The sequence below is a fragment of the Onychostoma macrolepis genome, chromosome 01 (genome assembly GCF_012432095.1).
Source record: "Onychostoma macrolepis isolate SWU-2019 chromosome 01, ASM1243209v1, whole genome shotgun sequence".
NCBI lineage: Eukaryota > Metazoa > Chordata > Actinopteri > Cypriniformes > Cyprinidae > Onychostoma > Onychostoma macrolepis.
In genome coordinates, this window is record NC_081155.1 from 43,923,378 (window position 1) to 43,950,331 (window position 26,954).

The 26,954-nt window shown below is 33.4% G+C and overlaps 1 protein-coding gene across 1 annotated transcript in view; it reads right to left on the reverse strand.

Moving 5' to 3' along the window:
* gpc6a (glypican 6a) overlaps positions 1-26,954 on the reverse strand; it is a 228,894-nt gene that overhangs the window by 72,825 nt on the left and 129,115 nt on the right. The window contains exon 4 of the mRNA XM_058789995.1: positions 17,276-17,441. Coding sequence (XP_058645978.1) covers positions 17,276-17,441 — 166 coding nt within the window. The remainder of the gene's footprint in view (positions 1-17,275; positions 17,442-26,954) is intronic.

The window sequence follows — 26,954 nt, forward strand, 5'->3', positions numbered from 1 at the left end:
GATGACAACTGCCTTGCTGATGAAGCTGAAGGTGAAGATGGAGTGGCCAAGTATGTCTCCAGACCTGAACCCTATTGAACACCTGTGGGGCATCCTCAAGTGGAAGGTGGAGAAGCACCATGTGTCTAACATCCAACATCTCCGTGATGTCTTTGTGGAGGAGCGGAAGAGGATGCCAGCAACAACCTGCGCAGCTCTGATGAATTTCAAGCCCAGGAGGATTAAGGCAGTGCTGGATAACAATGATGCCCCTACAAAATATTGACACTTTGGACATGTTCACTTAGGGTGTACTCATTTTTGTTGCCAGTTATTTGGACAATAATGGCTATATGTTGAGTTATATTTAGAGGACAGAAAATTTGTACTTCTATACAAGCTGCACATTGACTACTCTAAAATATATCCAAGTTTCATTTGTGTAGTATTGTCCCTTGAGAAGATATACAAAAATTTTGCTGAAATGTGAGGGGTGTACTCACTTTATTAACTCATGTTATTCATGCCGTATAACATCAACTCTGCACTGGATATTAAAATCCAAAATATAGTGAAAACACTATTAAATAGCACAGTAACAAGATCGACAGTTTAAGACATTAACTTGTAAGCACAAAACACAAGATACTTCTCTTTTCAATATAAATGAGACTTTATTTATATAAACCTAAGACATAAACTAATCTAACACATGAGCACACGCATTCACACATTCACACGTTGCAGAAAGTGAGATAAAGTGAGGAAAGGATGAGTTTAAGAGAATGAAAATGTAAAATCCCACGTTTAAAGCAATATGTACAATTGCATTGACCTGAACAACCATCAATCACTTATTTAACCCTCGCATTGAGTTTCTCAATGAGGCTAAAATTTATGTTAAATGCACCAGCTCAGAAAAAAGTTGTACTTGCTTGTGTTGCCTTTGTGTTAAGGGATTCCCTTTTGTCACTGTCGTTGCAGGAAAGAGGGCTTCCCGAGGTTGCTGATTGGCTGACAGTTCAGTGGTCTTTCGTAGTGAAGTCTTAGGCGTTGGCTGAAGAATAGTTTCAGAGTCCGTTGCTAGTTGAAGTTTGAAGCGGGTGCAGTCGGAGCTGGCCTTTGCGGCAAACTTAACTTTTGAACACGAAACGCAATGGGAAGAAAAGAAACTAAAGTAAAAGAATAAACTGATGTAACGAGACTAGGTGGTTTTTCTTCTCATCGTGGTGTTAAGTAGCAGCTGGCCTGTAGGCCAGAGCACGCTCAAAGAGAGCTAAAAAGCAGCATCAAAACGCGATGGCTAAAGGCAAAAAGAAGAAGAGAGCGATTTGATGGTGTCCTGAGTTTTTAAACTCGGCTTTTAGACACCTCCCAACTAGTGTGTTGACCAATTAGATATTCTCCTCCCAATAAATAAATCATGTATCCGTCACATGGTCTGAATTTTCCCGCTCTTGCAAAGTATATTTTAGATGTGATTTCTATAACCAGAATATGATACATTTGACAAAGTATTAATTGAAAGAAACGTTTTAAGCAAGAAGATTCAAACACACACATACACATACTAAACACGAACATGAACTCTTAAGCCATTCAATAGTTATTAAAAGACTCTTTGGGTTGTTCAATTTGATCAAATCTTAAATTTGTCTGATTCACTCTCTGATATCCTACACTTTTTAATTAAATTTTATTTATTTATTTATTTACTATTATTTTTTTTTGTTGCAATTTTGAGGTGTTCAGTATTATTTTGGTTTTAGAAAATAAGCGTGACTGCTCTCCTGACAAATCAGCTTTTCTTGTTTGTGTTACATGTTCTCTGTGCCTTGTCGGACTTTTATGTCACTTCTTGTCTCCCGTGGTGTTTGTAGTAAGTTTGAATCTTATATTGTTCAGCTTGTCAGCCTCCTGTATATATATGACCCCAGTGTTTCTTTAGTTCTTTGTTAGTTGTTGAATGTAGTGGTTGTCTGTTTACCTGTCATTCAGTTCTTCGATTCCTTTGGTTTTTGGCTTATTGTTTGTTCTAGTTTTTCCATGAAAGCTCCGTTATGTTCTCTATGTTCTATTGTGAATAAAATATTGGCTCATGTGATTTAAAAGTCTTTTAGTTTTCATTTAAGTCAAATTTTAAAAACGTTCCAACATTTCTGGAATTCAGATTGTATGTATGTATGTATGTATGCATGCATGCATGTATGTATACATACAGATACACATACACATGTATACACGTGTGTATATATACATATATTATTATATATATATATATATATATATATATATATATATATACATATATTATATACATACATATATTATATATATATATATATATATATATATATATATTATATACATATATATATATATATATATATATATATGTATATATACACACACACACACGTAATATATATATATATATATATATACACATACAACATGTGTATATATATATATATATATATATATATATATATATATATATATACACACACATACATATTACGTATATATATATATATATATATATATATATATATATATATATTTATTTATATATTTATTTAATCCAATGTTACATTAGAAAGAAAGAAAGAAAGAAAGAAAGAAAGAAAGAAAGAAAGAAAGAAAGAATGAATAATGGGATGTGTGCTTACTTAAAAAATCACTTGTCATGTTACACTAAAATATATGCAATTTCTGCATATTCTAGGTAATATGTGAAAAAAAATCAAGAATGTCCTTGTCCCACATCTTTAGGCACATAATAAACTGTGACAAACCTCTAAAAACACGCCATGTGTTTAGTTGTAGAGAAGCTTGGCTGAAAACAAACGCGTTTCATCATGGTCTGAGGGTACAATTGGAATGAACATTTGCTGCTAAATGTCTCTCATTAGCATTAGCATTTGAGTTAGAGAGTGTTTCAACAGCCTGAACCGCAAACACACCGATTAAACCCTTCCTGCAAGAAAACAGCTATTTTCCTGCTCAAAAAAGCCACAAACACTTGGAAAGCAGCGTTACGCGCTAAAACAAAAATGCTCTGGAAGATGGACAGGTTATCATTGGCCAAAACCATTACTTAAGCATTCACAGATCCAAAACCCCTCCGATTTATTTTTCAGAGGCACATTTAATGCATTTTTAACAACACAGCATTGCACAACAGTCCAAATTAGGCCAGTATATGATCCTCTGCACGACCGCTGCTGTTGTCTTTCTATTCAAAATGCATTTTATAGCTATTTTCAACATTGGAAAACAGATCGTGATGTTCCATTAAACGGCTAATGCTCACTAGCTGTGCGGCGGACACAAAGGTGAGCCACAGCTCCCTATGAGGACAGCTAGCTGTTAGTGTGAGCTTAACCTGCATGAGAGGGAGGTGAACGCAAACAGCCATTAAGAGCTGTTTACCAAGATGCTCCTCTGGACTCAAGATGTCCAGACTCCAATTCAGATGACAAATATCAATCTCACATATTACACAGACTCAAGTCTACATTTATGTATGTATTTTTGCTTGTTTGTCCTTAAGCATTTATTTATTTGCGTACAAATGAAGGTCACGCAGGTTATTATAGTTAATTAAACTAAAACCATAAAAAAACGTAATTTGAAGTAAAATAAAATATTAAAAAAACCTTAACCTTATTTAATTTCAGCAGAATTATTAAAACTAAGTAAAATTAAAATGTAAAATTATATATATATATATATATATATATATATATATATATATATATATATACACACACACACACACGTATTAAATGACAAGCATGTAATTTTAGTAGCTATCAATGAAATACCATTTTTATTTTCATTTTCTTATTTCTTATCCTTTTACATTTGATATATTTGCAATTTATTTATTTAATTTTTTAATCTATATAAAATTTTAAAAAATACATTTTGGTGAGACCAAAGTTTTTAAAGAAATTAATACTTTTATTCAGCAAGTATGCATTAAATTGATCAAAAGTAACAAAGGCATTTAGAATTTGTGTTTGTATGTGTGTGTGTGAGATATATACTGTATGACATGAGAACTGTATTGTACTGTGCACAATGCTACATTCAAGGGACCAATCATAATTTATAGCTGTAATTTATGTGTCTGTATGTGATCACACGATCGTATCCTGGACTGATCCTGTCATTCCCTGGCAAAAGATAAAAATGGTTATCACGAATCCTCCCCAGTAACGCGAGCGGTAATCAGAGACTCTCCCAACTCTGACCTGCACTTCAAGTCCAACTCTCTGTCAGAACACATTCCCTCTGAGCTTCTCTCCAGTCTCAACGGCTCTTCTCCAATTTGAGGAGAGAGGAGCTGGTTATAGCCCACAGCACCGCTTCAGGGCCCAGGCATTTTAAATGACACCGGGAAAAATAATTTACAAGGTGTATTTTCATAACCAAATATGTATTCATGCCTATAGTAAGGAAAACTACATATATAACAACATACATACATACATACATATATACATACATACATACAGAGCTGGGTAGTAACTGATTACATGTAATCTGGATTACGTAATCAGATTCCAAAAATTAAGTACTTGTAATTAGAGTAAGTTACATTTTAAAATATTCGTAATCAGACTACAGTTACTTTTTTATGGATTACTTTTTCATCTTTTAAATTTTCCTTTCTAAAATAGCCTACCGATTATATACATTCAGAAAGTCCAGTTTTGTGGACATTCACACATACTGTAGACTAGTCATTAGTCAGGTGGCGACAGCATTTGACCACTGGATTTACAAAAATCATTTCAGGTTTAAGAAGGGTTTCAACATTGCATCAACTACTGATGAACACATTCATTTTTATTTGAATTATCACTCTGTTGTTTTTTTTTTGTTGGTTTTTTTTACCATATATTATTATGCCTTTGGAAGGCTTTTGTCTTTCAAACTCATTAAAATGCATATATTCACATTATTTTTTATTTGCATGTAATGCAGGCATTCACTGCAGTGGCCATTAGAAGCTCCGGTTCCCATAGAAATCTGAAGCTAGACGAGCCAATGCGCATGCACAGTTATAAGCACGTTATGACTCCACAAAAAAAGAGACTTTCCTTGAAAGGGACTTTGTTTTAAAATTATTTATTTACATTTTTTTTATGATTTAATTAATTGTTAGCTTTTCATTAAACTCATAAACTCCCTGCAGTTCCTTTATGAACCCTGGTTTGGGAAACATTGATGTAATATAATGTTTAATGCACTTCATGTTATAAATTACAATCAATGGAACACACTTTCTTACTCTTTGCATTTTTACATCATTATGGTCAAAAGATAATTCCATTTAAATCAATGTGATAAACGAGTTAAGTCAAAAGTAATCTGATTATATTACCTAAAATGTGTAATGTAACGGATTACGTTACTGACTACAATTTTTGTCATGTAATCTGGAATCAGTAACAGATTACAATTTGTAAGTAATCCACCCAGCTCTGCACATATATATATATATATATATATTATACATTATACACACACACAAGCAAACAAACAAATACATAATTGATACTGACATAAAAAAAGCATAGAAACCTTAAACTTACTTTATTTCAAATAGTTGCCAAAAATAAATAACTCAAGCAAATAACTAAAATTAAGTTAACTAAAATGAATAAACAAACAAATGATATTAACACATATACATATACATATAATATATACATATCACGTGTGTGTATATATATATATATATATATATATATATATATAAATATATAAATTAAAACCATAAGCTTACTTTATACCACTTAGTTGCCAAAAATAAATAACTAAAATTAAGTAAAATTAAACAAACAAACAAACAAACAAACAAAATAAAGACATAAACAAACAATATTAACATATTAAAAACATAAAAACCTTAAACTTACTTTAAGTTATTAACTTACTTTACTTTAATGAACAAACAAACAAAATAAAGACATAAACAAACAATATTAACATATTAAAAACATAAAAACCTTAAACTTACTTTAAGTTATTAACTTACTTTACTTTAATGAACAAACAAACAAATACATAATTGATACTGACATAAAAAAGCATAGAAACCTTAAACTTACTTTATTTCAAATAGTTGCCAAAATAAATAACTCAAGCAAATAACTAAAATTAAGTTAACTAAAATGAATAAACAAACAAATGATATTAACACATATACATATACATATAATATATACATATCACGTGTGTGTGTATATATATATATATATATATATATATATATATATATATAAATATATAAATTAAAACCATAAGCTTACTTTATACCACTTAGTTGCCAAAATAAATAACTAAAATTAAGTAAATTAAACAAACAAACAAACAAACAAACAAACAAAATAAAGACATAAACAAACAATATTAACATATTAAAAACATAAAAACCTTAAACTTACTTTAAGTTATTAACTTACTTTACTTTAATGAACAAACAAACAAATTAAGTAATCTAAAATGAATGAATGAATGAATGAATGAATGAATGAATGAATCAATGATATTAAAAAAATTAAACTTATTTTAGTAATTTATTTTTGGCAAATAAATGAAATAAAGTAAGCAAACAACTAAAATTAAGTAAATTAAAATGAACAAACAAAAATTAATTAAGTAAAATAAACCAAACAAACAAACAAATGAATGAATGAACCAATGAATGATATTGGCATAAAAAACAAAACAAAAAAAAACATAAAAACCTTAAACTTAGTTATTTTTCTTTTTTACACTTTTTGTACAATAAAAATGCATCTAATTACATTGCTATATTTTTGTTGTGCCTCTATCTATCTGTCTATATTAGTTGCCAAAAATAAATAACTCAAACAAATAATAAAAATTTAAAAATCACGTAGACATGTAAAAAAAAAAAAAATAATAATAATAATAATAATAATAAAACTTTTCAGTTAACAGGGAATGTTCTCAGAACGTTAATAGAATGTTTGTTCAGAGTTGTCTGGTATTAATTAATGTTCTCAAAATGTTAGCACAAAAACGTTATACAGTACATTAGTCATGGAACGTTTTTCTGAAACATTTTAGTTGGATGTTTGTCTCACGTTTGTTAAAACTTTGTAGTTTCAGATGGTTCAGAGATCATTCAAAAGTAACTTTCCCATAATGTTTGCAAAATGATAACACTGAACATTCCTTTAACATTTACTCTAACATAGCCACAAAAAAAAAAAATTAAATAAAATAAAAAAATTAATAAAATAATAATAATAATGTTTTAACATTTAAAAAAAAAATATATATGTTTAGAAATAAAGTTGTTATAGTGTAATGAGAACATTAGCAAATGTTCTTAGAGCATATATTAGGACAAGGAGCATTTGGACAAGATTTTTGACCAGCTTTAATACAAAACAAGCGCAAACGTCGACTGACAGCTCCTAAAACAACCCGAGTGACAAAGCAGCAGCGCTAGAAACTCTCAGTGAGGGTTTGGCTTCAAAAAACAGCAGCACAATCTACAAATGCCATCTTTCTTAATAACAAACCGCAGGAGGAATCACACCCACTCAGTCGAGCAGCAGCGAGACGTGTCTATGAACACCAGCCGCGTTTCTGAGGAGTTCATCTTTCCATCCTCGGCTGTTTTTCTGTCAGCCAGGGGTTCAGGATCTGGTTTGTACCTGTCATATCTGTCACCATTTACCATCTGTGACTCAATCACTCAGAAGAGGAAGAGGAGAGAGATAGAGCTCGCTCAAGTACAGCAGCCAGGACTGAGTGTGTTTCACCAGCGCAGGGGAAAGCCATAGAGACAGAAGAAACACGGCCCTTAAATAGAGCTTAATGTGCTGAGAGGACAGACGACAGACTCCAGAGACGCCAACACATTCTCAATGACAGCCTCGCTCTTCGATTATTATGGGACGGCCAACATGAAACCAAAATGATTCTTTCTAAATCTCAGAAACAAATTTTCTATTCTTTTATAACAAAGGCCCATGCGGGGTGGTGTGTGTGTGTGTGTGTGTGGGGTTCCTGGGTTAATTTCAAAACAATAGCCTCATTTTCAAATTTAATTAAATGGGCCATTTCAGGAATTGTAAAACAGAATATGGTTTAAATTGCAATAAAAGCAGTTTATAAAAGCAATACAATTAAATCACTCTTGCTATTGTATATAGGGCTTTATACATGAATATTACTTAATACCCATCTTTTGTTTTCAACTAAACTGAAATTAAAACAAACAAATACATAAATAAATGGTTTAACTTGCAATAAAAAGACAAGGGGATAAAATAAAACTTGCTGTGTATATATAGTGTATATGCACAGGCCTATTATTTATACATTTGTAAAACATTTTGAATGTATTTAAATTATAGTTGTATTGTACTTACTCTCAGCTAAATAAATTAATGATGTAAAATGTATTATGTAAAAACATATATATATGGTATATATGGCCCTTTTAATTGCATTACTTTCTCTCAATGTGATATATATATATATATAATCTTAATTTTTTACATTTTGATTTTTTTTTTTTTTGGAGAAAAGGGGGAAAGTTTTTTATATATTATTTGTAATTTGTATAATACATACTCTCAGCTACTTATGAGTAAGTAAATCAATAAATAAATATATTGAGAAATGTAAAAATAAGAAGGAAATGTATATACATTTATGTTGCATTTCCTCTCAGTTACTGAAGAATGTAAACAAACAAATGTAATTATATATACACAAATATGTAAAATGTTTTTTAAGCCTTTATTTAAGCAACAAATCAAATGTTCTATGACATGATATGATCACATGTATTGTTAAAAAAAAAATATATAATAACTTATTTTCACAAAACCAAACAATAATTGCTTTAACTGACGGTAACTAATGGACATGAAATCATTTCCTCCCATTTCTCTCGGGCAGAAGAGACGTGGAGTGGCACATGTGAACATCTGCAGCTCCGCAGCTGACAGCTGGACAAGCCATTATGGAGACGGTCACCGATGGCAACGGCCCGGCTGACCTCGTCACATTAGAGCTCGCCGGCCGTCCCAGCTGTCACTCGCAGAATTATGAGGAATAATTACCTCCACTCAAAACTCTGACAGCAGCACTGTGCATTTACATTCGCTATCTCAAATCACACACATCTGATGCGTGACTAACTTCATACTTAAACCAGAGATAAAAACGGCTCATTTTAAGAAAAGCATATCAGAAAGTGATGCACAACTCTGGGGAGTTACGCAACACCATCCGATGCATTTCGAAGTGTTAACTGAACGCTAAACGCAGATGTTCAATTGAGTAACTGACAGACAGCATACAAAATTTTAACCTTTCATCGCACAAAACTATATTCCTCTAAAAACAGAGACAGAAAATGAAATTTGCTGATATAGGTGGTGAATTTGTTACAAAAACAGAGCAGATGCATTTAGATACAATATATTGTAATATAAAGTTTAAAAAGAACATTATAATATAATATAATAATATCAGTTATATATTTATAGCATAAAAAGGGTTCTAAAAAAAGAACAAAAAGGCTTAATGCCATGCATGTACAAAAATAAAATAAAATATTTTACAGCACTAAAAACCCTTACAAATATAATATAATGCTTGTTGATGTGAGATCCTCTTAAATGCATCATTATTGCCATTTCACTCCTCATCTCTATCTTATGCACAAGGACACCGCATGAAAGGGAAGCAAATAATATTGACTTACATTTTCATGAATTGTGAGGTTGCAGAAAGCTCCTATTTCACATGGAGACAAAGCCATGCAATTAAAAAGAAATGAGCAAATAAAATCAATGCAGATCACTTACATTGTGGTGACAAAGGACTCACCAAAGGACAACACAGGCCTAAATCTTAATTAGCCTTAGTAATTAACCCAATGCATGAAGGAAAATCCGATACCAAGACAGGATGGTATCACTGGCTCAGCATAAAATAAAGACAGGATTCATGTTTAGTATTCACTGATTAATGCAAAAAAGAAAAAAAAAGAGACTATGTTTGGAGCAGCACTCTCACAGATAACCAGATACATCAAAACATAATATAATATAATATTTACAAAAACAGAGCAGATGCATTTAGATACAATATATTGTAATATAATGTTTAAAAAGAACATAATATAATATCAGTTATATATTTATTGCATAAAAAGGGTTACAAAAAAAAAGAGCAAACATACTTAATGCCATGCACAAAAATAAAAAAATAATATTTTACAGCACTAAAAACCTTAAAAAAAGTCACGCACTAAAACATAAAAACATAAAATAATATAATAAATAATATATTTTTAAAAAAGTTTAAAAACAACAAATGCTTAATGCCCCTAGACAGACAGACAGACAGACGCACAACAAAAATGTAGCAATGTAATTAGTTGTATTTTTATTGTACAAAAAGTGTAAAAAAACAAACAAAGCTTCATGACCATGCACAGAAACACGTTCACATGTAGGATGTAGCCTTAAGCTACTGTATGTCCACACGGCGAGGGCATGTCGTGAGGCATTCATTATACCGCGGCACCTTTTTCTGACACTGAATATGCCAACAAAGTGCTGACGAGAAAAATGATAATGATGTGCTGGTCATAAAAGCGAGCAGAGGCTGTTTATCATGAAAGCGTTTGAGTGATGTTACTCTGGCATTTATAAGCAGAAGTCCAGCACATAATGACTCCTACATCCTTCACTGACCTCAACACATACAGCTCAATGACGCCAACTCATCACAGGTTTATGATTGAATGAAAGCTGTCAACAACATAACCTGATCACATTTCACCACCAAAGTCTTTATAAACATAAAATACAATTAAATAAAAAAAATATATACAAACAAATATTAAAAACATGTCAATTCATCTTAATGGTCCATCTTAAATGTACATGCAATACATACTGTATATAATATACGTAACATTTTTGCATTATATATTTACATTGCATGTTGTATATTTTTAATGTATTAAAATCATTCACAATAATTTCATGGCATTTTCTCTTTTAACTTTTATTACTGCTATTTAAATACTATTTTAATTGCAAATGGTTTAGACATTGTAGTACTTATACCTAATTTAACGATTGCTGAATTTAATACAGTAATACATATAGTTTTTATAAAAAATTAATTTATAACATCCATACAAAATATATAATGAGAATTGAGGAGAAATTGTTAAAATAAACGCTTCCACAATTCAAAACATTTAAATGTTCTTATTTTCATTTTGTTTAATATATACAGTTGTGTTGTATATCCTCTCATAAATAAATAAATAAATAAATATGTACTGTATGTTTACATAATGCAATTTAAACAAATGTTGCTGGTGTAATTATTATTTTATTTTTATTTATTTAAAGTGAAACAAATAACATATTTTTGACTTTTTAAACAAATACATTTCCTAAAAATATATATGCATTAAAAAGTTAAAAAAAAAAAAAAAAAAATCATAATATAAGTATTTAGTAAAAATAAACACATAGGAAGAAAGAGAAATTGTAAGTCATTTGTTTTAAACTCAGTGCTCAGATTTATGTCTCCACATGAGAGATTTCAGTATGAACTCATCTCATGATATTTTCCTCTGGGAAAGGACAGCGTTGGGTCAAAGTCGCTCTGGCTTGTTGGCTGAGAGTGTCAGTGTAGTGCGCTTCAGTGTTTGAGCACATCACTGTAGAGCACTTCACATTACACACCTAAAGGCTCTTAATATGCAGCCTAGCGTGTGTGTGTGTGTGTGTGTGTGTGTGGTAGTTCTCCTCAGTGTCTCGCTGAGATTCTTCACGACTCTACATGTTTTCCGGTGGCTGTGTCAGTCATCAATGAGGGAGAGCCGCACGCAGATGTGGCCAGCATCACTCACACATTCAACAAATCCCTAATCACATCCTAATGACACTTCTGAGCTGAAGAAATCACCCACACACCACAGCGCTCATACTTACTAAACATTCACTTCAGCTGCTCTCAGAGAGACATGTACTGCGTTAACGGAGACTTAGCACTTGCATATCGTTGCTCTTTTGTTGATTTTGATTGCTACCATTGTCCTCATTTGTAAGTCGCTTTCGATAAAAGCATCTGCTAATTGACTAAATGTAAATGATTTGTTGCTCAAGAAACATTTCTGATTATTATCAATGTTGTTGCTTCATATTTTTGTGGAAACCGTGATGCATTTTTTTCATCATTCACAGATGAATAGAAAGTTATATAATATATATACACAGTATATATATTATACAATACATATACACAATATATACACACAGTACCCATACTGTGTGTATATAATAAAAAACTTTTATTTTGGATGCGATTAATCGTTTGACAGCACTAATAAATAAATACATGTAAATAAATGCATATTAATAATTAATAATATTATTAACATATTAATAACTCAGTATAAGTATTTAAAATGATCATATTTTGCCCTGCAGCACCTACAACCACTGCAGAAGCTCATATTCACCTCATTTAAGGCCACGTTCATATCACATTCAGGTCAAAGTGTTCCTTCCTGAGTTTCCCCTTGAGGATCAATACAGCCCAGCAAATATGCATTTAATCAGCGTGGCTTACATTGAGTTTGCTGTTGATGTGATTACACAACAGCGGGACCTTTCCATGAGGTCAAGGAGGGATTATAATCAAAATCTCATTTGAGTTCAACACGGATTAAAACTACTTGAAATTACTGCACTTGCATGTTTTATTTTTCTTAAGACGTTATGCAACATTTTCTACTACACCTTTATTAAAATTAAATATTTTTATCTCACGTTTCAGTAGCTGCCGAGTCTCAGCAATACTAACGCTTCAAAGACGGCAAAGCGCTCATTTTACTCTAATGGAAGTGTTTTAACATCAAATGCTTTGTACATTGTTGGTACGTCTGATCTTTTGTTGTCCCTGCAGCGCTGTTTGCATGAAAGGTGCTTTATAAATAACCCTTCTCATGCTAGCGAATGCTGCAATAAATTAAAGTATGCAAAACAAAGTGAATAAGATGATGATTGTGGCTTTAAAATTTTCCCTCATAACCAGTTACACTGTAAAAACAAACAAAAGATAGTTTAAATAAAAAAAATAATAAATCAAATCATTTGAATTATTTTTTATTTTTAATATTTGTGTTTTCATTTTAGTAAAAGTTCTGGTAATTTGTTGTGTTTTTCATATGTTTTCAGTCTCATTTCATTATGTAGCTACATCTCAACCGATAAAAAGTCAAATAAGTCATCTCACATATAACTCTATAATGCACTGCATAGAATCTCGCTCTGATCCTTCAGAAAGACATTGTATAACTTATTCACCGTGTCCATGCACATATAAGTTAAGGATCTTATGTGCGTCAGTAAACAAACCCTTTCTGCAGTGAACGGTGTCCTTGTGCACACAAAACCTTTCAGACGTCATGCAGTATAATTGAGTCTCAGAAGCCAAAAGAGACGAATGCTCATAGGATGAAGCTGAAATGATACTTCCTCGGCCGTCTGACCCCAGACCAGAGGTGGCGTATTCATCAGGATAAGAATAAACCAGCGGCCTGATGTTTCTCATTTCCTGTGAAACTCTAACTCATTGGCTCTGATGAAATGCCACGGCCGTCTGTTTTCTTCCCAAACAGCATGATCACCGATCGCCCAGCTTTTTTTGCAGCTCGAGGCTAATGGTGGCAGAACGTCTCCTGCGGTCTCTCGAATTGAGATGAATGCAAACCCCTGCGGCTTTATGAGAAAATTAATAACACCGATTATTAATTTCTCACAACGGTTACATTTGTTCTGTGGAATCACATCCTGCCGGGAAACTTTAGAGCATCGCAGTAGGAATCTTTAATTGCTGACCAAAAAATGTCACAAAATATGATTATTTCTCAGAGGAGAGCTAACGAACCATAATTAGCAAATGAAAGATCCTAGCATGAGGTATGCAAACAAAATTGTTTTAATACAAGATACCTATGTATATGCAAATTCAACATGCATCTAGATCAGTTTCATAACTATATCCACTTCAGTTGTGCAATTGCAAGTTTATATATATATATTGCAAGTTTATATATAAATGCATCATTCATTCATTATATTTATGCCATGGTCTGTCTGAATACTCGATTCTGGTTGGCTGGTAGGTGTTGATTAAATTCGTTGAACCGCACAGGTAGTTCCAGGTCAGTTTAATCACGTTCTATATTAATGCGCTTCCTATAAACATTGGTAACCATAGTAACATACAGTTACAGTTGAATAGTAATACAGACGAAAATAACCGTCATTTTTATCGTTCCGGTCAAATATTGCAGCGCAAATATTATTAACATCTTTAATATGTGAATGCTGGGAAATGACCATGGCATAAACGGGATAATCAACAGCTAGCTGTGCATTAAACGATTTGAATGCATTTCGCGGAGGCAAGCACCCTCCGCTGCGCGTCGGGCGGTTCTTCGCCTCCACGTCGTGTATTATCCATTACATAAACATTAGATGAAAAACTTACACTTAAAAATAAACATTAAAAATGGTGTTTTGGCAGCTAACAGAATTATTACTAAAACACACAAGTAAATTAAATAAATTTAAAAATATAAGAAACTGACAAAAAAATTGACAGACTGAAAATGACAAAAGTGCATAAAATGTTTGTAAGGTAAAGAAATGTTACCTTAACAACTAGCTGAAATATTTGTATATGTATATTGTAACTTTATTTTTAGTCTATATATGTAGTAGTGTAATTTTTTTATTATTTAAACACCATTTTTCTATTTTCATATTTTCCATTTTGTTGTGTATTTTTGTCATTTTTATCATGTCTATATTACAGTATTATTGTTATTATTATTATTATTATTTATTTTTGTTATTTTAGTACATCAAGTTAAAGAAATGTTGCTTTGGCAACTAGCTGCAATTTTATTTTATTTACTTTATTTTGCACTAGTAATATCTACTAAAATTTCAAAAGAGATCTAAAGAGATGTCAATAATTTTTGCAATCAAAAATCAGAGACCTCTAACATTTCTATGATCTGATCTGCAATCCACATTCATTTTACAGCTCTACACTTTTTTTCATGCATGTTAGGAGAAACATCTGAGCCGAAGTTGATACAGACACATGCACGAGAGCTTCGCTAACTCTCCTGAACTATAAAAGAGCGGCTTTTCCTCTGGGAATTGCTATAATTACACTACATTAACCCATATCACATATATATGCCCTTGAGTTAGCGCTATTGGCATCGTCCCTTAAAAACCCATGCTGGTTGACTCGGTCCACTCAATACTGCCGATTTCCAAAAGGTCTTCCCAGGCTGCTTCTGTGAAAGTTTGGTAAACCACACAATTTCTACAATCGATACAGTGAATGAGGCCAGAGCTGCGCGAGACGCCGTCTGAATGTCTTCACAGGCCTGCCAATCAATGCAGGTGAGAAGGGCACATCAACAGAGGCTGCGGGTAAATGCCATGTATGCCACATGGAGCAAAGGTCAGTCCCTACGACGGCCCATCCAAGCCCGGCGCACAAAGCCAGGCTGTTTCAAACAAGAACCAGCTTTCTACAAATATTCAAAACAAAATGAATTATCCTCTTTTGCTAATCGAACTGAGGCACCATAAAGCCAGTCGATATCTCTCAGCGGGGGAGCGAAATACTGATTTAAAATCTATAGCGCAGAAAACAAGCTCTGAAAAATACAAAACAAGAAAGGCAAACCATATGCACGCCACATCAGGACATTTAGCCTAAAAAATAACATGCATTAAATGCATTATTAGCAAATTAAATGGTTTCACTTTCTAGGTTATACAACGCATGCATTTTCACATTGCATTGAGTATGTTGCATAGCTTTTATGGACCGTCTCTGCAGTCGTTTCTGTGGGTGGACGGCATTAAGCTGCTACAGCTAGCGCCTATAGGTCATACGAATCAAGCCGACCCGTCACTCAAACTATATTTATGTGCTATCAACGGAAATGCATTAAACATTCAGCAGATTTGAGCAGCTTTAGGAGGTGCAAACCACCGGTGAGCAATTAGCAGTGTTTCTGAAATCAAGCAAGCTCTCACTTTTGCATTTCCAAATCTCTAAAACAACATGAAATGACATTCACAACCCGTTTTACTCCAGCTATGTGACATAAAACACCAGAATGGAGCCAGAACTCTATGTGAGTTGGCTAAAGATTGTGATGCACTGAAATACAAATGTTTGGCAGGGGAAAAAAAGGAAATCTACTGGACCAAAAAAGAAAACTCTTTGTTTGGACCACCTATCAATCCAATCCAATGATTACACCGAGTTCCTTCAAAAGATGTGATCCTACAGTAATATATATGCAATCTCAACAAAACAAAAAACTAATTAAAAATCTATATTTATATGTCTAGTTGAATGTGCCAGGGCTATCACTATTAACTAAAAAAAAAAAAAAAACTTGTTTGTTATATTATACACACACACACACAGTGTATATAAAATGATAAAAACAAAAATATTGAAAACAACAGATCAAAAATCAAATAATTTAAAATATTAACAAAATTAAATATTTACTAAATACTCAAATAACATTGGGAATGAAAGAAAATCACAAATTAAACAAATAAAAATGAATAAATACTAATACTAGATGTATGTTATAATATAGATGTATACAGTATTTGAAAAAGTGAAAAAATAATAAAAACACAATCAATTTGCCAAACTTTCTCTAAAATTAAAGTGAAAACATACAATCTAAAAATAAAATATAATTAACAATATTATCAAAATTAAATATTTACTAAACACTAAAAAAAAAAAATATATATATATATATTTGAAAATTGATTTGATTCACAGGGAAAGCGCTAACTGATTCAGATTTAAAAAAAAATAAAAAATAAAATAGGGTCTGCCAAATGCATAAAATGTAAATGTTTAATAATCATTCAAATAAAATAAAAACACTGGAGTGTGCACTCATGAATAATTCGGAATAAGACCAGACACTACTTGTGAAAGCAAGCAAAAGAAAGTAAAAGAAGCACTTTCCTGTTTATATAAAACCATGAATATAAAGCCAAAATATCTATTCTCTGAATACTGGGAATCATTCTTACAGAAGCTCAAAAATCCATCGGGCAGCAATCCAAAAGGAGAAATCTATTTTTGAAAACAGAGCCGGAAACAGAAAAGCGACTCTTACCGATGAAGAGGTTCCACTCCGGGTCCAGGTCCGCTTGGTTGGCCAGGCAGCCCCGCATGACGTTTTGGCAGTAGTTGGCGCAGGGTTTGAGGCCTGGAATTCCTCCACAGTACGGACAGTACAGCATTTTAGTCAATGCTTTACTGCAACCTGGAGATATATTGACCTGCAGGAGAAATAAAAATGGAAAGTAGTTAGTCCTGACTATACAGCATTGCATTCGAAAGTTGTTTTGCAAGCTGCTGGAAGAAATCAAGAAGCGAGTAGAAAAATATTCTAGCGGGACGCTCCACTATGCACTCATAATCTATGAAAGGACCTCTGCTGGGTATTGAAAGGGTCTGAGCGGTTCTTGCCACACTTAAAGTGGTTTTCAGAGTGAAGAACCGCATTGACAACAGGTCAAACGTGTCTTTTAAAGCACATTGGGGTGAGATATTTGCAAAAGCAGTCGCACGTCCATTTTCAGCGTCAATATGGGTGCAAGGGTACTACATTCACAGACACTCGTTGACAGACCTCGAGTGACAGCATTCTCACATCAGCTAGCCTTCAGGGCAGACATATATCTACTTGCAGCTGTCTCTGATAATTGCGTGTCATTCTCTATCTGTACACTTGACTCAGAGCTTGTACGCCAGCCGTCTTCTGTCCATCATGCGGAGGTGGCTCTCCGAAGGTCAAGGCCGCGCAGAAAGGAGGCAGACGGTCAACTGGAAACATTGAGTTTCTTGCTGAGATCCAAAAGGACGTGTGTTGATTGCTCTGAACAAACCTGACAGTGTTGCTTTATAACTACCTCACCTCACACTCGTAGAGATTTGGAGGTCTAAGAGTGAAAATCGGAAAATGAAGTGCAAAAAAAAAAAAAAAAAACATATACAACAAAGGTATGCTCAGGATTATCTTCCGATTCAAAGTAAAAAAAGAAAAAGTTATTTCTCTTAATTGTGACTTCAGATCTCACAGCTGTGATTTGTTATCTTTATTAACAAATCGAATATTTGAAGTATAATCAAGTACATTTGGTTGCAGACTGCAGACTGATGATGATGACAATAATAATTCCAAAATGTGCAGCATAAAATACATAATTTTAAAATACATAAACTCGGAATTGGACTGCCAAGAGATTTTACATTTTTACACAAGACTAAAAATGTGAAAACCATTTTATTTCCTGGATTAGTGAAAGTAAAAATGGTAGGCAGTATACAATATGCAGTACACTAGCAATCTTACACCTTTTCAATAGATCAGCAGCGCTTTCAGCTAGGCTTTGCCTTCTTCTGACGGAGAGTACGGCAGTGAGTTTTCAATGAACTTTGCTAACGTTTCAAACACATGTATCCTGTCAAGCTCCACTTATTTACCCTTCAGAATCTTTGCTTTACACGACTCCACCGTCGGCCCATAATTGAAAGAACAAGCGGAGGATCAGTTGCGCGTCACACCTCCGGATTCGGGGATAAACTCTTGGCGTCTTCATCATTCTGCTCGTCTGTGATGATCCAGACACCCTTCCTCTCCCGCTGCAAAGCTACCAGTGTTTCTGGAAGACTGTGAGGGGAGAGGATCAAACGCAGCTGCTCTGACGCGGCCCGTTTTACACTCCCACATCAAATGCAGAGCGCAGGAGTGCTTTGAACGTAGTGTGTCTGCAATTACATCACAGCGAGTCTCTCTCGCACCGTGAGCTGACAGCTTTTTCATACGATTCCTAATCAGCCATTAGCTTCACACAGTATACACAGAGACTGTCTAGTTGCACATGGGACTTTGAACAAGGGACACCGGCAGGATATTTCACTGTGCTCTGTGACTGAATATTATTTTCATGCTTACAAGACAAAGTCTGTTCAATGGAACCACACTGCTGACTTCTCTGCCACTGTAACACCATGAACAGACGGATTTGTTTCATTTTTACATCATTTTTATTTAAGCAATTTTTCCTTCATTTTTTAAAAGTGCAGAAAAGTTGAATTTGGGCTTGTTCTTTCAGATTTAATTTTCCCTATTAAAAATAAATAAAGGGAAATAAAATAATATAAAATAAAACTAAACTAAATAATTGTTCTCTTCATATAATGGCAAAATATATTAATTAGTTAATTTAATTATTCATTTTTATTTAAGCAATTTTTCAGAAAAGTTACATTTGGGCTTGTCCTTTCAGACTTATTTTCTCCTTTAAAATACTTGTATATGATTTTCTCTTCGACAGACAGATAGATAGATCACACCAATGACTAAATGATATATTGTGAAATTTGGATCAATAAGGGAGGGGGAAATTAGACATTACAGTTCAAAAGTTTGGTGTCCATAAGTAGTTCATTAAAATAAATCTTAATAAATAAATGAATAAATAAAATGTATCATGGTTTCTACCAAAAAATAAAGCAGCACAACTGATTTCAACAATGATAATAATCAAATCAGCATATTCAAATGATTTCTGAAGGATCATGTGACACTGAAGACTAAAGTAATGATTCTGAAAATTCAGCTTTGATCACAGAAATAAAAACACATTTTAACATACAGTATATTCACACTGAAAAACAGCTATTTTGATTCGTAATATTTCACAATTTTACTGTTCTTACTGCATTTATCATAAATCCAGCCTTGGTGAGCATAAAAGACTTCTTTCAAATACATTTTCTTTTCATACGGAGCCTGCTTTTAAAAACATCACCAGCCGCATATCTTTAAAATGGAGCTGTCCAAGTGCACTGATGTATAAAAAGTAATGAAATTCCTCAAGCCAATAAATAGTATAGATCGTAGGCACTTGAGGTCAACAAAATGATTTATTCCAGAGTCATGCTCATGTACCCATAGCGTGGAGATATTAAAGAGTAACCTGTGAGCAATAAAATGTTCCTGTGGGTTTGCCCACTACATATTTCCACCACCAATCTATCTTAACTTTGACAAACCTGTCACGCAGAAGAAATGCCTGGCAGTGATGGAGCAGAAATATGAGGTTCAACACGCGAGATGATATGCAGGAGCACAAACCAGGTCATTTCCATGTTTCAAAGCATGCAAAACAATGCATTTTTCATCAAAGTAAAGCAGCCTTCCTTGAGATGCTCTGATATCCCTGTTGCAAATCAATCTGAAAAGCCCAGGAATCGGCCAAAGCCGTGAAGAATGAAACAAGCAGTAAGCTCGATCAGCAGCCGAGATTTCCTGAGGACAGTGAGACCCGAGAGTCATTTATGAGCTCCGGCTTCACCCGCATTTCCACAATAGTAGTCGATTCCAGCAAAATCCCTCTTTTTTACAGCAGCCGGTCACAATCGTCAAATCCCTTGAGCTGCGATTCTGCTTACAGGCCGACGGCCAGTAAAGGCCCTAGTTTGACAATCTGCTGTCAACATGGGAGGCACGGATACCACACTGACAAATTTCAAACATTTCAGGTGTCGTTTTAGAAACTTTCATTTAAACTATTCTCAATGCAATGCTTAATTCGACCAAATTAATCTCAAAATAGATTCAGAATAGATCAGCAGTCTTCATGAATTAAACCGACTAATACAATTGTTCATAAAAAAATATATATTTTAAATAATTAGCATATACAAAATGACATAGAAAGCATTGAATAGAAATGGAAACTCTAGTGCTCTGGCATAAATACCACAAAATACTTTCACTTTACTACGATATTTCAGTCACACTTTATTTTAAGGTCCAATTCTCGCCATTAACATAGCCATTACCTCAATAAACTCCTAATTTGCTTCTTATTAATAGTTAGTAAGGTGTTAAGTTTAGGTATTGGGTAGAATTAGAGATGTAGAATATGGTCATGCAGAAAATGTGCTTTATAAATACTAATAAACAGCCAATATATAGCAACTAGAGAATAAAGTGAGAATAAAAAAAGTGAGAATTAGTCCCCATACTAAAGTGTACTGTAAAGTTAATATTTAACATTTAATGCAAAATTTGCACTCTCAAAAATAAATAAAAATAAATAAGTAAAATCAAATAAATTCTATTTGTGTGTACAATCTGTATTTTTTAGAACAAAGAGGAAGATTTATTCACAAAATCACTGCCATGAATGAAGAATCGTATCTCAGAAAATATTTTTTATGAAATGATTACATGAAATATTGCACAATTTGGATTAATAAGGGTGGGGGAAATGAAAAATTTGCTCTATTACCGTTCAAGCGTAGGGAGTTTTTTTTGTTTTTTTTTCAGAAAAAAAAATAATTAAATAATAATAATAATAATAATAATAATATCATCAAAGACTAGTAAATTTCACAAACAATTACAAAGAAAAGGTGAGTGACATTGAATTAAACATGAAATTCTGAAGAAAAAAAAGAAAAAAAAGTGCCACAATTTTCAAATGTGCCACAATATTCTAAACTTTGAAAAATCAATTTTTACATCTTTTAACAGCAAGATTAGAATATTCGGTCACACTTTATATTAGGTGGCCTTAACTACTATGTACTTACATCAAAAAATAAGTACAATGTACTTATTGTGTTCATACTGTATTGCAAAACACTTCTGCTGCTATCGAGGTGTTATATGGGTAAGGTTAGGGACAGGTTTGGTGGTCTGGGTAGGTTTAAGGGTGGGTTAAGGTGTAAGGGATGGGTCAACAGTGTAATTATGAATGTAATTACAGAAATTAATTACAGATGTAACTACATATAGGTATTTTTTAAATATATAAGTACAATGTAAAAACATGCATGTACACAATAAGTGCATTGTACCAAATAATTAATTTAAATGCAAGTACATAGTAGTTAAGGCCACCGAATATAAAGTGGGACCGAATATTCAAATCAAGGATTAAATTCAAAAGATTCAAGTCAATGAATAACAAGTCAATATAAAGATTCAAATCAAAGATTAGATAAATCAAATTCAAATGAAGGATTCAGTTAGATTCACATTAAAGCACATCATCCAGCAGCTCTGATGGAGCGTTTCACAAACTGTAATGTCTAAAGATCTGGTCTGTGGCTCTGAAAAGAGCCGGGTCAGCTTGAAATCAAGCAGGAATGCAACAAATTAGATTTCAGAAACCACACGTGGACTCACATGTCTTTATACATTCTCTTCTGAGCCTCTGAACAGATTGCTAATTCACATTAGTCAACGTATATAGAAAAACCTACATGCGTTCGGTCACACTTCATCCATTTACATCCGTTCCAATGGAATTCAGTGTATTTGCGTCATTATCTTGCGTGCATAACCTTTAAAAGATAAATATGTGGGATTTTTCCTCACGAGGGTTTCGAATCCTAAGTGCACAATGATATCATTATATCAGCGTGTCGCTGATGTGAAGAAAAGCGCCTCCTCAATCCTTCTGCAAGGAAACGCCTTCAGCATAAATCCGAAACGGGGAGTCCTGTGTATAAAAAAACCATAACGGACAATAATACACTGTGCTGCATGTACAGGGAGAAGATAAAATGCCTTTGAGCGACTGCACAGAAATCCTGTTGGGTACATTGTGTTCCATTTTAAGCCTGGCACATTTGATTTCTCATTCAGCGCTGAACCGCATAGCCAGGGTAAAGCGACCCATGGGAAATCTTGCCGAACAAATCCTGAGACTCGTCAGCCGCATCTGGGAATGAAAATATATGACCAATGGTTTTAGGAAAAGGCGCGGAATTAACCTTGAAGGGTGTTAAGAGATGCGACGCAACGCCGCGAGCTTAGAGCCGCTCTAATGTGATGCTTTTGGCACGACAAAAAGAACATTCCTGTCAGCAGATGGATCTAATCCGCAGTTATTATGACAGTAGGCCCGATCCAACCTGGCACGAGCCTCCAGAATCAACCCCAACACACACTGAAGGAGCGAAACTCGGAGCCGAGCAGCTTGCGAGTGTAGGCTTGGATATGAGATAATCAGATCACCGAAGATGTGGCACCTCCTTCTGTTCCTCTCTTTCCTTTCAAATGTCAGAGAAGGGCTGAGAAGGTGCGAGATGTGACACAAGAAGTTAATAAGGGCCCGAAGCGAACAGGAAGATGCCAGGCTCCTCAAGAATGAAACTACACGACTTCTCAGGTCTTAACCGTGACTTTGGTACACTGCAAAGTAGGATTTTTCTAAGCGGTACTCTCTTAAAAATAAAGCTTCTTTATTGGTATTGAAGGTTTCATTAAAAACCTTTAACATCAATGGAACCTTTCCATTGTTTTCTGGTGGAAAACGGTTCTTTAGATTGTCTTGATGCTATTCTTTTAAGACTAATTATTCATTGAAAGGTTCCTTTGGGTTCTTCAATGGAATCACTGTGGGAAACCCCTTTTTAAGAGTGAAATAAAACAAAGATTGAAGTATATTCTTTAAAATTCAACATTTTTACATTGAATTCAGTGTTACTTGCCAATTTTTGTAATCTTTTCTATAGAGTGCTGTAGGAATGAGGCATGGTTTGTGCACTTCTTCATTGGGTTTTTGAAGGAGTATTTGGTTAAATGCCTGAAATAACGTCCGTGGATAAGCTCAAAATATTTTCATATTTTATCAATTTTAAACAAAATACAGTCACTTTTAAGCATTAAGATTGAAAAAAAGTGGCTAAACTGAGGCTGTTATTTTAGTATTGATGACATATATAGTTTTTGTTAATACGGTGAATTAGTTTTTATTTTTCTATTTTTTGTTTTGATTTTAATTTCAGTTAAAGTTTTAGTAATTTTTGTGTTCGTGCCATTTTTCTTGATTTTCTTTAAATGTCTAAAGTTTTTATTATGCTTTTTAAGTTATTTACTTTAATCAAAAAATAAGAAATTAAAATTTGATTTAGAATGTTTATTTTAATTTTAATATTTTATTTAGAATTTTATAGTATATAATATAGTTGTTCATGCTGAACAGGTAAACTCATTACTAGTTGCTTTTACAGCCTCGTTGCATTTATAATTAACTTACGCAAACTCAGGGAATCAGAGTGATGTGAACTTACAGGTCGGCCTGCAAAAACACATCATCCCTGCAGTGCTCCGGTAATCGTTGTTTATTTCACAAAAGCTCATATGCAAGCGCAGAAATCTGCTGGCGATGAAACAAACTAGATTTGCACACTGTCCTACTAATCCAAATAAAGCTCAATCTCTCCACAGATTTACATTAGCGCTCACGCCAGCATCGCATGGCCTTTCTCTCGGACATTAGGCATGTCCGGCCAGCATCATTAGCCTCATTGGCACTGCCTGTGAACTAACACGGCAAAAGTCAACACGCCATCTGCCACATAGAAAGACGGCTAAAAAAGTGGGTAAAGAGGAAATGTGAATCCAGTAGTGCAGGATACACATTCAAAACCAATACTCTTACTTACATATGCACATGATGAAGATAAGCATGATTAATCACAATTAATTTAAAATAAATAATGTTAATAACACGTCGGCCTGACCCAAATCTGATGGGACAAACTGTCAGGTTTCAGGCTGGGTTTCATGCAATTGCGTAGAATGTAATATTACAATATTAAAATCAGTGTTATTTTAGTACACCGAGATCCTAGTTTTTACTAATATTTTGAGTCAAGTTTACATTTTTCCTTTTTGATTTTATTATAAAATCAGTTCTTTATATTTTATTTTACTTCAGTTAGCATTTATTTTAAGAAAACAAAACATTTTTTTTTTTTTTATGTTTTTAGTTTTAGTTAACTATAATAACCCTGATTTTTATATGCATGGAAATTTTATTTAAAGTTTTGTTTTGTGTTTTTATACATCTATATAATTTTAGTAATTGTTATTTCAGTTTCCATTTTAGTCATTTTAAATGAAATGTTTAAATATATTTATTTCAGCTTTTAAGTTTTTATACATTTTATTTTATTTCAGTTAACCTTTATTTTATGTCAATATATATAAATGCAATGTTTATTGTTCTTGGAGCTGGAGTTTAGTGGGCTGTTTGCTGATCGTCTGTGTTGACCTCACCTTCATTCGAGTAAATATTAAAACTCCCACTATACTCCGTGGTTTGGAAAATGAATGGATGGAAACATTTGAAACTAACATGCCAGCACAACTTAGCACATCTTTCAAACTAAACCAACCTTGACTGAACTCTTGAAGAGCACCTTTGCTTACGCCCCAGGCAACAGAAACAACCCACACAACAAGATTTCTTCTGCTTCTGCTGCATGATCACACTCCTGAAATGTAGGATTATTCTGAACAATGTCACACTCAACAGGAGCTTTAATCTGAGAGAGAGAGAGAGAGAGAGAGAGAAATCTCTTTAACATTGCAACTTCTGTCTAAAATGACTAAATGGAAGGCAAACAGAAATATGTCTCCTCTAGAGTTAAGTTTATAACTCTATAATATTACTACATGTCAGCTCATTTGTGTCTGCATTTCTCTAAAGGCATCAGAGAGATGGTGATCTTTAAATTAAACATAGGCTACTTAAAATCTCCATTAAGATCTCCTGAGCTCTGAAAGAGCAACTTTTGAGCAATAAAATCCTCTTCAGGAGATGAACTGTTATTTAATTTCACTAAAACTAAAGCTTCTCTAAATCATTTGCATAGTTTAATAAAAGCTGAATTAAATTATTAAATCATTGTTAAAACTGAAATAAAGCTAAAATATCAAAATATAAATATTAAAAAGTTTACTTAAACCTAAATGAAAATTAGAAATGTAATATGAGCAACTGGACTATATTATACAAAATAAATAAATAAATAAATAAATAAAAATGACAAAAGCACATATCAAATAAAAATCTTAAATTGGGTAACACTTAAAAGGTTTCATAACCTTTCAAGTGTTTAAGGTATAACTGTTAAGGTTTGTTAACATACAGCATTAACATCTTAATGTTAATTTCAATATTTACTAAAATATTTTTAAAATCATGTAATGCACTCTGCACTAACATAAAATATATTGCTCATTCCCCTTGTTATTTAATGCTACTAATGTTATCAAATAAGACCCTATTGCAAAATATTACCATAAATATTATAAAAGCATATAAATAAAACCATATTAACGTTAAGTAACTAGCTGCAAATGTCGCAAAGCTTGCACAGCTAAAAGCATCAGCATTTGCGCGTATGTTACGGGCATCAAAACATGCATCTCTAAACCAAGATTCACCAAATCTGCCTTTCTTTCAGCACATTTCTAACGCTCAGTAGCGTATTCTCACATGCAGGTTCAGTCTGAACCAAACGGCATCTGAGGACGAGCGAGAGCCAGTGAGAGTACAGTGACAGTTTAACCCTCCAGATGAGACGCTGCCTCCAAAACAATCAGCTCAGTACCACACACACACACAAGAGAGAGAGAGCCAGGTAATAATGACAAGCGTGCCGTCACTGTATTTGCAGTGGATCACGCTCAACTGACTCTTTATGTGCTCAGATGCTCGTCAGATTCTTCCTCTTCCTCTATGACTTTCAAGGGCACAGATTCATCCGGGCAGCAGATCTGAATGTTCATAAAGATTATACGACACTGCTGCTGATCATGGGTGTGAGCCAATATAGAGGCCGTGAAATTTGGGCGACACATTGAGGACTTCTACAAGGATCTAACTTCTACGACTATTAACTTGTTGGGAAGTCATATTTATGACAGATGCGTTCAATCTGTAGATCGGAGCAAAATGGAGATTTTTGTAGAC